Source organism: Callithrix jacchus, chromosome 1 (genome assembly GCF_049354715.1).
Source record: "Callithrix jacchus isolate 240 chromosome 1, calJac240_pri, whole genome shotgun sequence".
Lineage (NCBI taxonomy): Eukaryota > Metazoa > Chordata > Mammalia > Primates > Cebidae > Callithrix > Callithrix jacchus.
The window spans coordinates 77510922-77525513 of NC_133502.1; the positions used below are offsets into that span (position 1 = coordinate 77510922).

General features: G+C 43.7%; 1 protein-coding gene across 9 annotated transcripts in view; it reads left to right on the plus strand.

The window, feature by feature from the left end:
• The window catches only part of SLC35D2 (solute carrier family 35 member D2), an 86465-nt gene that overhangs the window by 64303 nt on the left and 7570 nt on the right, over positions 1–14592 (plus strand). For 8 of the 9 annotated variants that reach the window (XM_002742755.7, XM_008993813.5, XM_008993815.5 and 5 more), the window contains 3 exons: positions 5639–5717; positions 8183–8265; positions 8910–9531. The exons of the other annotated variant lie outside the window; for it this stretch is intronic. In XM_002742755.7, coding sequence (XP_002742801.1) covers positions 5639–5717; positions 8183–8265; positions 8910–9009 — 262 coding nt within the window. In that variant the 3' untranslated portion in view covers positions 9010–9531. Of the gene's footprint in view, positions 1–5638; positions 5718–8182; positions 8266–8909; positions 9532–14592 lie in introns of those variants that run through there. 9 annotated transcript variants of the gene reach the window in all.

Genomic DNA, 14592 nt, shown 5'->3' on the forward strand with positions numbered 1-14592 from the left:
CAAGGAAAAATTTAAAATTTAGCCAGGTTTAGTGATGTGTACCTGTAATTCCAGCTGCTTGAGAGGCTGAGGTGGGAGGATTGCTTGAGCCTGAGAGGTGGAGGCTACAGTGAGCCATGATCACACCACTGCACTCCAGCCTGGGTGGAAGAGTGAGACCTTGTCTTAAAAAATAAAAAAAAGGAACGCTCCAAGATGGCCGATCGCTAACATCCCGGGATTGCAGCTCTCAGGGAAGGCGCCGAGAACTAGAGGACGCCACACTTTCAGACAAAGTCTGGTCGCTCACGGAGCAGAAGATCCCCCAGTGGTGGAAACACACGAGTCGCCAGCGCGACTCTCGTGGTCGGCGTAGCGGTTCCGCCGGCACCTGGACGCGGCAGCGCTCAGCGCAGAGTAAACGGGACAGGTTCCCCTTCTGACCGAGGTTTGGAGCCCCGGGAAGGCAGAGTCGCCTACTACGGACACAAGAAGGAAGCCCGACAGGAGAATCCTGGGCAGAAAAAGCACCATCCGTTTTAACGCCGCTGCTCTGGCCCTGGGAACTAACAACCTGGACGTCCACTCAAGAGACCTAATCTGAAAGTTGGTAATTTCAAAGACGACAGGAGGATAAATTTACAATGACGGGAAGAAACCAGCGTAAAAAAGCTGAGAATACTCAAAGTCAGAACGCCTCTCCCTCTAAAGATGATCACAGTTCCACATCGACAATGGAACAAGGCTTGATGGAGAACGAGCGCATCCTGATGACAGAATCACTCTTCAAGGAATGGGTAATAACAAACTTCGGTGAGTTAAAAGAACATGTTGTAGCCCAACGTAAAGAAACTAGGAACTTTGAAAAAAAGTTTGATGAAATCCTATTGAGAATAGACAACTTGGAGAGGAGTATGAGTGAATTAATGGAACTGAAGAATACAATACAGGAACTCCGAGAAGTATGCACAGGTTTAAACACTCGAATTGTTCAAGCAGAAGAAGGGATATCAGAGGTCAAAGTCCAACTTAATGAAATAAAACCTGAAGAAAAGATTAGAGAAAAAAGGATAAAAAGGAATGAGCAACGTCTCCAAGAAATGTGGGACTATGTGAAAAGACCAAATTTACGTTTGATAGGTGTACCTGAATGCGACGGAGAGAATGAATCCAAGCTGGAAAATACCCTTCAGGATATTATTCAGGAAAATTTTCCTAAACTAGCAAAGCAGGTCAACATTCAACCCCAGGTAATACAGAGAACACCACAAAGATATTCCTCAAGAAGAGCAACCCCAAGGCACATAATCGTTAGATTCACCAGGGTTGAAACGAAGGAGAAAATACTAAGGGCAGCCAGAGAGAAAGGTCAGATTACCCACAAAGGCAAGCCTATCAGACTTACAGCAGATCTCTCGGCAGAAACTCTACAGGCCAGAAGAGAGTGGGGGCCAATATTCAACATCCTCAAAGAACAGAACCTTCAGCCCAGAATTTCATATCCAGCCAAACTAAGCTTCACAACTGAAGGAAAAATAAAATCTTTTATGAACAAGCAAGAACTCAGAGATTTTATTACCACCAGGCCTGCTTTACAAGAGCTTCTGAAAGAAGCATTACACACAGAAAGAAACAACCAGTATTAGCCTTTCTAAAAATACACCAAAAAGTAAAGAGCACCAACATAAAGAAGAATTTACACCAACGAATGGATAAAACAGCCGGTCAACATCAAATGGCAGTAACCCTAAATTTAAATTGACTGAATCCCCCAATCAAAAGACACAGCCAAAACCCAATGGCATGTTACATCCAGACCTGTTTCACATGCAAGGATACACAAAGACTCAAAACAAAGGGATGGAGAAAGATTTACCAACCAAATGGAGAGCAAAAATAAATAATAAATAAATAAAAAGCAGGAGTTGCAATTCTTGTATCGGATAAAATAGATTTTAAAGCAACAAAGATATAGTGGTAAAAGGATCAATGCAACAAGAGCTAACGATCCTAACACCCAGATACGAGACTTAGATTCAATGAGACAGAAAATTAATAAGGATATCAAGGACTCGAACTCAGATCCAGAACAAGTAAACTTAATAAATATTTATAGAGCTCTCCACTTCAAATACACAAAATATACATTCTTGTCAATACCACATCACACCTACCCATTAGTTTAAATGAAACATTGATTGGCCATTATTAATACCCAATGTTTTTCAAAATAAAGCAATATTTCCATTTACTCTCCCTCTTTCTCTTCCTCTTTCTTCCTGTCCTTTACTTATTTTTTTTTTCTTTCCTTCTCTCAAAAAAAAAGAAATCAACTTGTAAACCTCTAGATCCAGGTCGGCAATGTCTCTTTCATTGCTTGATTTCCTTTCTTCCCTTCCCTCCTTCCCTCCCTCCCTCCCTCCCTCCCCGCTTCCTCCCTCCCTTCCTTCCTTCATCCCTTCCTTCCTCCCTACCGTCCTTATTCCCTTCCTTTCTGCCTTCCTCCCCCCCCAAAAAAATAAATAAAAATAATAATAAAAAAAAAGGAAAGAAAGAAAAAAGAAGTGCGGTCTTTCTGTCTAGTCGTCATCTGTTGCTAAGGAAGATGGCTGCTCATTGAGGCTCACTCCAGAAGGTTAGTGAGGGGTCTCCATCCCCTGGCTCAGCCTGGCTGGTGAGTGATGTCCTAGTCACCCACAATCATGACAGATGGGTGCTGGCATCTTACATCCGTGATGTCTTCTGATCCTGAATGCAGGCTGAGGTGGTTTCTTTAAGATGGAGCAGGGTGTGATGGCACGCATCTATAGTCCTAGCTACTTGGAAGACAGGATCGCTTGAACCCAGGAGCTCAAGTCCAGCCTGGGTAATACAGCCAGACCTTGTCAAGGGATGAGGTTCCCCCCACCAGTTTTTTAAGAAAAAAAAATGTAGGATGGAGAAAATGTTGCATGATTGGAACCCTTGAGTTGGAATTTTAAAGCAAAAGTTTTAAAGCAAAAGAAATAAAAAGCATCCATACTGTCCTTGGCTTGGCTGCACTGGTGCGTAGGCGCCTGCAGGAAGCTCCTTTCTGCCCCAGTGTTGGGCTGGGCCCTGCGTTGTGCTCTCACTGCTATGCAGCTCTCTCCTCTGATCTGGGTCTGAGCACCTCCGGGGCAGGCGCTGTGGATGGTCCCCTCCCACAGCCAGGGCCTGGCAGAACAGGCACCTAGTGGCATCAGTTTGAGTTTTAACTTTTTTCATTTTATGTATAAATAGGATTATTTATAACTCCTGGGAATCTAAATGAATGTTGGATTTTTAAAAATTATGACAATTTGAGAAATTAGATTTTCTTAAGCCTTAAAGTTCAGCTTACAAATATCTTTTTCTTTCTTTCATTTTCTTCCCCCCAAGATGGAGTTTCGCACTTTTTGCCCAGACTGGAGTGTAATGGTGCAATCTAGGTGGAGGTCACTGCAACCTCTGCCTCCCAGGTTCAAGTGATTCTCCTGCCAGCCTCCCGAGTAGCTGGGATTACAGGCATGCGCCACCATGCCCGGCTAATTTTTTGTATTTTTAGTAGAGCCGGGGTTTCTCCATGTTGGTCAGGCTGGTCTTGAACTCCCGACCTCAGGTGATCCCCCTCTTTGTCCTCCCGAAGTGCTGAGATTACAGGTGTGAGCCAATGCACCTGCCTAGCCAAAGCTAACAATTTTTCTATAAAAGAACATTTACTTTCATTATTTGATAAATGGTTTATTAACTCCAGTTTAACTGATTAAAAATCCCTAAACAATGTACTGTAAATTAGTTTCATTTGCAACTTAGTAAATTGAAAGAATTTAAACATTTTAAACTGCTTCAACAAATGGGAGCTGCCTATTTTTTTCTTCAGCATTTCCAACCCCTGAGGCCAACTAGCAAAGCTAGTAGATTGCTTTCTGTACTTAAACACCTCTTTGAAATCTCATAAACCAAATTTGGAAATGGAGTAAATCAGCTTCTTAAAAACGTTCAAATCCTGGATGCACTTTGACACTCTTCTTTCAAATTACTAATATCAATTACATATTTCAAATTAGGACCGCAAAGTTTCTTTAACTCTTCAAATTGTTTTAATTACCTTAATAACTAATGCACAAAGTATTCCAAAGATGACAAAATTTAAGTTTGAAATTAAGTTTATTCTTCAACCTGTAAAGCTTGATATTCTAATTTTTTCCCTCTGCCTCCTCTGGTAATAAGCACACTCAGGCCAACAGAGGTTATTGTGTTGAAGGTTCGTGACCCTGATCTCCACCAGAGATATGAGCCTAGGGTCAAGACTGGCTGTTACATTGTAGCAGGATTCTAGAATTAAATAAATTCTGTGCTTACCCAAGCAGGGGTGCACTGAGCCCTTTCCTAGAGTTGAGTTCACTTCTCTGTCAGTGGGGGATACAAGCTCCTGCCTTTGACCTGGGATTGATTGATGGAGTGAGTGAGTGAGACTGAGTCTCGCTCTGTTGCCCTGGCTGGAGTGCACTGGCACTCCAGCTCACTGCAGCCTCCACCACCCAGGTTCAAGCGATTCTCCTGCCCCATCCTCCTGAGTAGCTGAGGTTACAGTTGTGCTACCACACCTGGCTAATATTTGTATTTTTAGTAGAAACGAGGTTTCTCCATGTTGGTCAGGCTGATCTCAAACTCCTGACCTTGGGTGATTCACCCACCTCTGCCTTCTAAAGTGCTGGGATTACAGGAGTGAGCCACTAGCCCAACCTAAGCTGGGATTTAGCTTTCAAATCTCACACATCTTGTGCTCTCCCTGTACCTTCCATATTTCCTTCTCAGCCGGTTTGTAATCCCTTCCATCGTCAGATCTGAGCTGCAGCTTAGGTGAGGTTGCAGCTAATGTCCATCACTATGTAACTGGAATTAGCTCACTTTACCTGACTGGATTCGGCATTCTTTTCATGTGTATGTGTTTTCTTGACTGGTGCATGTTCACAGGCTATAGTCATTTTATTGGCAAGTAAGTATCAGTACCTACTGTCATGTTAAGTGCCTGAGTTAACTTCGATGACACAGGAGCATTAACCACATGTGGAGTCTATTTGTATTTCAATCTCCCCTGTCCGAAGGCAGCAATCGCTCAGCTGATTCCCTTCCATCACCGCTCTGGCTGCAGGTCAGAATCACCTGAGGAACTTTCATATGGTGTCCGGTCAGGGCACCACCTCAAACCATGTGAAGCAGAGCCTCTGCCAAGGCATTGTTGTGTGTTGAAAGTGCAGCAGGTGATTCAGACACACAGAGTATTAAAAACCCCAATCCTCAACTTTGTTTAACATGCTGTGAAATGAGAGATTTCAGGTCATTAAACAAACCTTGTTCTCCTTACCCCCATGTTGTGGAAACATTTGTGGGAAATGTACAGAGAAAATGAGAAGGATACCTTACATAGAAAATGTAGCTAATTCACAGCTGGACTATTTTCCTGTCATAAGACCAATAGCAAGGTATCTTAAGGTGTGGGTTACAAAGCCTTTATGATATGTGTTTCTTTTCTTTTTTTTTTTTTTTTTTTTTTTGCTTAAAGTGCTCGTGTGGGGGTCAGTGCTGACCGTTATAAGTATTTATTAGGACCCAATGTAGTGAGGTGCACCCTCTGGTGTCTGCTTCCTTGCTGCAGGTTTCTACTGATGTACTCCACGATTCTGTGCAGCTATTACAATTCGGCCCTGACGACAGCAGTGGTCGGAGCTATCAAGGTGAGTGGATGGAGCCATGGAAGGAACAACTGAGTCAAGGAATGGACTGTGAATCCAAATTTTCTGTTGGAGGCCGGGTGTGACGTTGTTGTTGTTGGTGGTGGTTTAAGAACAGGAGCTGTGGCTGGGCGCGGTGGCTCACACCTATAATCCCCAGCACTTTGGGAAGCCAAGGCAGGTGGAACACAAGGTCAAGAGTCGAGACCACCCTGGTCAACAAGGTGAAACCCCATCTCTACTAAAAATACATAAATTAGCTGGGCATGGTGGTGCACGCCTGTAGTCCCAGCTACTCGGGAGGCTGAGGCAGGAGAATTGCTTGAACCCAGAAGGCAGAGGTTGCGCAGTGAGCCGAGATCGTGCCATTGCACTCCAGTCTGGGTTACAATAGCGAAACTCCGTCTCAAAAAAAAAAAAACAAAACAAAACCAGGAGTTGTGACCTTTTCAGGTGGACCTGTGTGATCCAGTCTTACTTCTTCTTTTTTTTTTTTGAGAAAGAGTCTCATTCTGTCACAGGATGGAGTGCCGTGGTGTGATCTTGGCTCACTGCAACCTCTGCCTCCCGGGTTCAAGCAGTTCTCCTGCCTAAGTCTCCTGAGTAGCTGGGATCACAGGTGCCAGCCACCACACCTTGCTATTTTAAAAATATTTTTTGTGGAGACAAGGTTTCACCGTGTTGGCCAGGCTGGTCTCGAACTCCTGACCTCACATGATCCATCTGCCTCAGCCTCCCAAAGTGCTGGGATTACAGGCATGAGCCACTGCACCCAGCCCCATCTTACTTTTTCTAATCTATTGCATAGAACAGAGGGACAGATTGCTAATTTATAAAGGAGAGACCAATGATAATTTTTGAAGTCAGGGGTGGCTTGGAGGGGATGGGTCTGGGAAAAAGAAGTAAAAGGCTAAAAAAAAAAAAACAACCAATCCAGCTATCAATGATCAGTAAGGTACTTTGTGAACCACAATATGGTTTTCTGGGAGAATCTGCCCACTAAGTAGAGCCCTCGTGGAAAACCATTTTCCATGTAGGTGTGCACTGTGTTATGAGGCATGAACCTGTGGGTTGGTGTGTGGGTGTTTGCATGTGTGGATGCATCTGAATACACACACCCCCACACATGTACACATGAATGAATGGGGGAGACATGTTCTGGATTCTATTCCATACTTTTATGAGGCATGAACCTGTGGGTTGGTGTGTGGGTGTTTGCATGTGTGGATGCATCTGAATACACACACACACACACATACACGTGAATGAATGGCGGAGACATGTTCTGGATTCTATTCCACACTTTTGCTTCGTTTTTCTATTCACATGAAGTCCTAGAATACGTGAGAACACTGCCTGCTTCAAGAATTCACCTGTCCCCTGACTACCCAGAGGTCTCCCAGAATGCAGTGGGCAGAGCACAGCCTGAAATTTAATGACTGTCTCTATTTGGTTCAAATTTAGGGTCAAGATAATTAACTCACTCCTTGGCCCTGGTGTGCTCACAAGATTGCAGTGCAGTGTGGGAGCTCAGGTTTGAAAAAAAAAGCAAAAACAAACCTGGCACAGTGGCTCATGCCTGTAATCCCAGCACTTAGAGAGGCCAAGGTTGGTGGACCACCTGATGTCAGGAGTTCAAGACCAGCCTGGCGAACATGGTGAAACCCTGTCTCTACTAAAAATACAAAAATGAGCCAGATGTGGTGGCAGGCGCCCTGTAGTCCCAGCTACTTGGGAGGCTGAGGCAGAAGAATAGGTTGAATCTGGGAGGTGGAGGTTGCAGCAAGCCGAGATCGCGCCACTGCACTCCAGCCTAGGCAACAGAGTGAGACTCTGTCTCAAAAAAAAAAAAAAATCCAAAAACCCAATAATGGTAGAGTTAGGACCTGGCAAGCAGATGACAGCCCCACTCTTCCTTTTGCCTGCATGCCAACTGGAACAGGGGAGGCAATAACACAATTTTCTATTGTTATCATACCCCATGATTTGCTTTATTTATTAAGCCCCATATTTAATGGCTTATTTATTTTTCTGAGGCAGAGTCTTGCTGTATTGCCCAGGCTGGAGTACAGTGGCATGTAGCTCTCTGCAGCCTTGACCTCCTGGGCTCAAGCAGTCCTCCCACTTCAGTCCCTGTAGAGTAACTGGGATTGCAGGCATGTGCCAGCATCCCTGGCTACTTAAAAATTTTTTTTGTAGAGATGGGATCTCACTGTGTTGCCCAGGCTAGTTTTAAACTCCTGGGCTCAAGTGATCCTTCCACTTTGGCCTCCCGAAGTGTTGGGATTACAGGCGTGAGCCATCATTCCTGGACTGTAATGGTGTTTATTTTGTTCAACCCCTTGTGACTAGCCCTCTGTACAAGCCTCTATGCAAAGTAACTACAGTGTCTAGTGTCAGGTTTTACCATACATGTTTTCCCCTGAATATTTCACTTTGAAAATGACAAATCCTCTGTTTTTCTGCAGAATGTATCTGTTGCCTACATCGGGATGTTGATCAGTGGAGACTACATTTTCTCTCTGTTAAACTTTGTAGGGTTAAATATTTGGTGAGTGGGAATTTTTAATGGACTCGCTTTGGGAAAACAAGAAACTTACAGTTTGATTAATATGTAATAAGGACAAGAGCCTAGAGAAGTCTAGGAGGTGTTAAGCCAGGAGGTGTTTTGACATTCTCATTTCTAAGCTAATTTTACTTGGATTGCTGGGTTCATCCTCATGCGGATCCATGGGGACACGTGTGATGACAGTTCAAGGGGCTGGGATGGAATTTAACTCACCTGTCTTCCTCACAGGAGGCCCCTGTGTCCTCTGCCCTCCTCCTAGAAGTGGGATGTGTTACCTTTGTGCCCACTAGGCTCGGCATGCAGGGGGTGTGGACTAAGCCAGCTTTGGAAGGCATTTGGGGTCTCAGCAGTGGGATGCCACTTAAGGCTAAGGGTGTGTAGTTTGTTGAGTAAACACCACGTGCTTATTTTCTCTCTGAGGTTCTGCATTAGATTTGATAACTTTTTCTGCCTCCAAAGGCTTGTAAATAAGATGGGAAATTCTCATCAAGCAATGTGCAAAGATGAGGATACTGGAATAATTCCCTCTGCATGAAGCAGGCTGTATTGAAAAAAAGGAGCAGCAGCTGCTGGTAGCCCCTGTGAAATTCTGTCACTTACTTTCACATTTTTTTCCCCTCTTTCAGCATGGCAGGGGGCTTGAGATACTCCTTTTTAACACTGAGCAGCCAGTTAAAACCTAAACCTCTGGATGAAGAAAACATCCATTTGGATTTGAAGAGCTAGAGTCTGCAGCAGGATGTAGACTGACTTGTGACTGGGGTCTGGGGGTTATTCCCACTAGGAATGTGAAGCCAGAGGTTTCAGATTTGGGACATCCACCCCCGGGGCAAGCGAGAACATCTGCAAAATGCAAAGAACTACCTCATACGCCCGCACCACGAGCCACTGGCAGCCCTGAGAAATGTACTTGGGCCGCACCTTACCAGTGGAAAGCAAAGCTTTTCAAAAGAAGCTATTGGGACTTGGTAGGTGGAGCCCAGGTGCTCTTCTAGGGACCGATGGCACCTTCGTGCCATGTGCTGGGAGGAGGTCGATGTAATGGTGACTCTTTTCTGATTAGCACCTCAGCCATGATTTGCAAGGTCCCAGTCACAACAAAGGGCCAATTGTTTCAGTTTAAACAGACATGTCTTTATTTTAATAAAATTAATCAGTTGACTGCCACTAATTTGTTAGCTTCAATGAAAGCGATGTTGGTATCTTTTCCTAATCATCAAAGTACAATAAAAAAAATATTTCTGGGTATGTCTCATGCTGTGATATTACTGGAGGCAGAAAATACTGTCTGTCATTCACAATGTAGCAGAATATGTCACTTTGAAGGGATAATTCCAAACTCTTTTATGACTTGAGGCTGGGGAAAGCTACAAACTCAATGGGAAAAAAAACACTCCGGCTTTATCCTGTTAGCTTTTTTTTTGTTTGTTTTTTTGGAGACAGAGTCTCCCTCTATCCCCCAGACTGGAGTGCAGTGGTGTGATCTCTGCTCACTGCAACCTCCACCTCCCAGGTTCAAGTTACTTTCATGCCTCAGCCTCTTGAGTAGCTGGGATTACAGGCACCTGCTACCACGCCTGGCTAATTTTTGTATGTTTAGTAGAGACGGAGTTTGGCCGTCATGTTGGCCAGGCTGCTCTCAAACTCCTGACCTCAGGCGATCTGCCCACCTCGACCTCCTGAAGTGCTGGGATTATAGCTGTGAGCCACCACCTCGAGTCTCTGGAGTAACGGGGACTACAGGCTCACCTGCCTGGCTGTGTTTTTAAGCGCTCACCTGTTTTGTTTCTCCTCATCTCCCTCCAGGTTCATTCAGGAACTTTAACCAAAGGTGCATTTCCTCACAGGCTCGCCTACCTCCAACCTCTGGTGTATGGAAAGGAGGCCAAATGGGTAGGGTGCCTTTACCTTCCCTGTGTGGAAATGGGTGTCCCCACAGGAATTGGAGTGCAGGGTAGAGCCCCAGTCTAGGAATCAGGAGCCAGACTAACTAGCCTTGTCTCTACTATTAAGCTCAGGAGACCTTTCCCAAGTCACTTTGCCCATCCTGGCCTTCAGTATTTTATCTGTAAAATTAAACTAGATCTCTAAATCCCTGTGAGCTGCAGCTTTCTAAGTTTCGAGAAGCTGAGTCAGACAGATCTGGAGCAGGCCAGCACAAGAAGGAATCATTGTGTGGATGTGTTGTTTCAATCTACTCAAAAAAATTGTTTTTGTGGCTGGGTGCAGTGGCTCACACCTATAATCCCAGCACTTTGGGAGGCTGAGGTGGGAGAATCACTTGAGGCCAGCCTGGGCAACCTGGTGAAACACCATCTCTACAAAAAAAAAAAAATTAGCCAGGCGTGGTGGCACACACCTTTGATTCCAGCTACTGGGAACGCTGAGGCGGGAGGATGGCCTGAGCCTGGGAGGTGGAGGCTGCAGTGAGCCAAGATCATGCCACTGCACTCCAGCCTGTGACAGGGTGAGAACCTGCCTCAAATTTTTTAAAAAAAATTGTGGTAAAATATGCAACAAAATTTACCAGTCTAACCATTTAAAGTGTATACAGTCCAGTAGTAGTGAGCATACTCACTGTGCAACCCACCTCCAGAACTTTTTCATTTTGCAAAACTGAAACGCTGTACCCATGAAACAAGAACTCCTCATTTCCGAATCCCCCTAGCCACGGCAATCCCCGTTCTACTCTCTGTCTTTGTGAGTTTGACTATTCGAGATACCTTATCTAAGTACAATCATAGTATTTGTTTTTTTGTGACAGGTTTATTCACTTAGCATCATGTCACCAAGGGTCGTCCATGCTGTAGATGAGCGTGTCCCTCCTTAGGTCTGAATATAGGGTGTAGATTTGCCACATTCTGTTTTTCTGGCCATCTGCTGATGGCCACTCAGCTTGCTTCCACCATTTGGCTATTATGAATAATGCTGCTATTAATATTGGTGTACAATATGTCTTCAAGACTACAGTTTCAATTTTTTTAGATATACGCCTAGAAGTGGAATTGCTGGATCCTACAGTAATTCTATTTTTAATTTTTTGAGGAGCTGCTATGCTGTTTTCTGTAGTAGCTGCAGCATTTACATTCCTATAATCAAGGATTCCAATATTTCCACACCCTCAGTAACATTTGTTATTTTCTGTTTCATTTTTACTTGTAGCCATCATAGTGGATATTTTCAAAAATAATTTATTTTTATTTTATTTTGTTTTTAGAGATGGGGTCTCACTATGTTGCCCAAACTGGTCTGTAACTGTGGGCACAAGTGATTCTCCTGCCTCAGCCTCTGGAGTAGCTGAGACTACTGGCTCAGCTGCCTGGTTGTGTTTTGGTTTTGATTTGTATTTCCCTAATTAATCGATTAATGGTGTTGAACATTTTTAAATGTCCTTGTTGGCCATTTGTTTATCTTCTTAAATAAATGTCTGTTCAAGTCCATTGCCCATTTCTTGATGAAGTTGTTTTTATTGTTGTTGAGTTGTAGTTCTTTACTGTTTCAATATGCTTTTGAATTTATTATTATTTTTGAGACAGGGTTTTACTGTCTCCCAGGCTGTAGTGCAGTTGCATGATCTTGGTTCACTACAGTCTCCACCTCCCAGGCTCAGACGATCCTCACACCTCAGCCTCCTGAGGAGCTGGGACCACTAATAACAAATTTCCCTGGCTAATTTTAAATATTTTTTTTGTAGAGATGGAGTCTTGCCCTGTTGCCTAGGCTGGTCTTCAACTCCCAAACTCAAGTGATCCTCCCACTTTGGCCTCCTAAAGTGTAGGAATTACAGGTGTGAGCCACTGTGCCTGGCCTTCAATGTCCTTTTAAGAAGCTTCTGAAGGGCTGGGCATGACAAACATGGCACGATTCTATGTCTACAAAAAATATATAATAAGATAAAATAATTTAAACTTCTGGAGTGTGACCTTGGAGCTCTCAAACTTTTTTTTTCTGAGACAAAGTCTTTGTTGCCCAGGCTGGAGTGCAGTGGCATGATCTAAGCTCTCTGCAACCTCTACCTCCCAGGTTTAAGTGATTCTCATGTTTAGCCCCCCAAGTAGCTGGGATCATAGGGGTATACTACCATGCCTGGCTAATTTTTTATTTTTAGTAGAGATGGGGCTTCATCATTTGGCCAGGTTGGTCTTGAACTCCTGGCCTCAGGTGGTCCACCTGCCTCGGCCTCCCAAAGTGCTGGGATTACAGGCTTGAGCCACCACAGCTGGCCATCCAAACTTTTGTTAACCGCCTGTCGCATCAAGTTACCTCCCGTTGAATCCCAGAGACCAAAGATGCTAAGCAAAACAAACACAAACTAATTTTTTCTTTCTTCCAAAATTTTTTTTAACATTTAATTTTTATTCTTGGAATTCTTAAAGGAAGATGTTTGTGTTTTAAGACTTTTACTACCAATAACAGACTTAAAGAAAGCCAAATCAAGAGCGAACTGCCATTCGCACTTGCTACAAAAAGAATAAAATACCTTGGAATACAACTCACAAGGAACGTAAGAGACCTCTTCAAGGAGAACTACAAACCACTGCTCAACGAAATCAGAGAGGACACAAACAGATGGAGAAACATTCCATGTTCATGGTTAGGAAGAATTAATATCGTGAAAATGGCTATACTGCCCAAAGTAATTTACAGAATCAACGCTATCCCCATCAAGCTACCATCGACTTTCTTCACAGAACTGGAAAAAACCACCATGAACTTCATATGGAACCAAAAGAGAGCCCACATAGCCAAGTCAATTCTAAGCAAAAAGAACACAGCGGGGGGCATCACACTACCGGATTTCAAACTATACTACAAGGCTACAGTAATCAAAACAGCATGGTACTGGTACCAAAACAGAGATATAGACCAATGGAACAAAACAGAGGCACCGGAGGCAACACAACATACATACAACTATACAATCTTTGATAAACCTGACAAAAACAAGCAATGGGGAAAGGATTCCATGTTTAACAAATGGTGTTGGGAAAACTGGCTAGCCATGTGCAGAAAGCAGAAACTGGACCCCTTCCTGACACCTTACACTAAAATTAACTCCAGATGGATTAAAGACTTAAACATAAGACCTGGCACCATAAAAACCCTAGAAGGAAATCTAGGCAAAACTATCCAGGACATAGGAGTAGGCAAGGACTTCATGACCAAAACACCAAAAGCATTGGCAACAAAAGCCAAAATAGACAAATGGGACCTAATGAAACTCCACAGCTTCTGCACGGCAAAAGAAACAGTCACTAGAGTGGATCGGCAACCAACAGAATGGGAAAAAATTTTCGCAGTCTACCCATCTGACAAAGGGCTGATATCCAGAATTTACAAAGAACTCAAACAGATTTACAGGAAAAAAACAAACAAGCCCATTCAAAAGTGGGCAAAGGATATGAACAGACACTTTACGAAAGAAGACATATATGAGGCCAACAATCATATGAAAAAATGCTCATCGTCACTGGTCATCAGAGAGATGCAAATCAAAACCACATTGAGATACCATCTCACGCCAGTTAGAATGGTGATCATTAAAAAATCTGGAGACAACAGATGCTGGAGAGGATGTGGAGAAAAAGGAACACTTTTACACTGTTGGCGGGAGTGTAAATTAGTTCAACCATTGTGGAAGACAGTGTGGCGATTCCTCAAGGCCTTAGAAATAGAAATTCCATTTGACCCAGCAATCCCATTACTGGGTATATATCCAAAAGTCTGTAAATCGTTCTACTATAAGGACACATGTACACGAATGTTCATTGCAGCACTGTTTACAATAGCAAAGACCTGGAATCAACCCAAATGCCCATTGATAATAGACTGGATTGGAAAAATGTGGCACATATACACCATGGAATATTATGCAGCAATCAGAAATGATGAGTTTGTGTCGTTTGTAGGGACATGGATGAATCTGGAGAACATCATCCTCAGCAAACTGACACAAGAACAGAAAATGAAACACCGCATATTCTCACTCATAGGCGGGTGATGAAAAATGAGAACACATGGACACAGAAAGGGGAGTACTAAACACTGGGGTCTATTGGGGGGAAAAGGGGAGGGCCAGTGGGAGGGGGAGGTGGGGAGGGATAGCCTGGGGAGAAATGCCAAATGTGGGTGAAGGGGAGAAGCAAAGCAAAGCACACTGCCATGTGTGTACCTACGCAACTGTCTTGCATGCTCTGCTCATGTACCCCAAAACCTAAAATCCAATAAAAATTAAAAAAAAAAAAAAAAAAACTTTTACTACTGCTTCCATGTGTGGCCAGCAGAGGGCACCCTAAGAGCAGCCCAGCA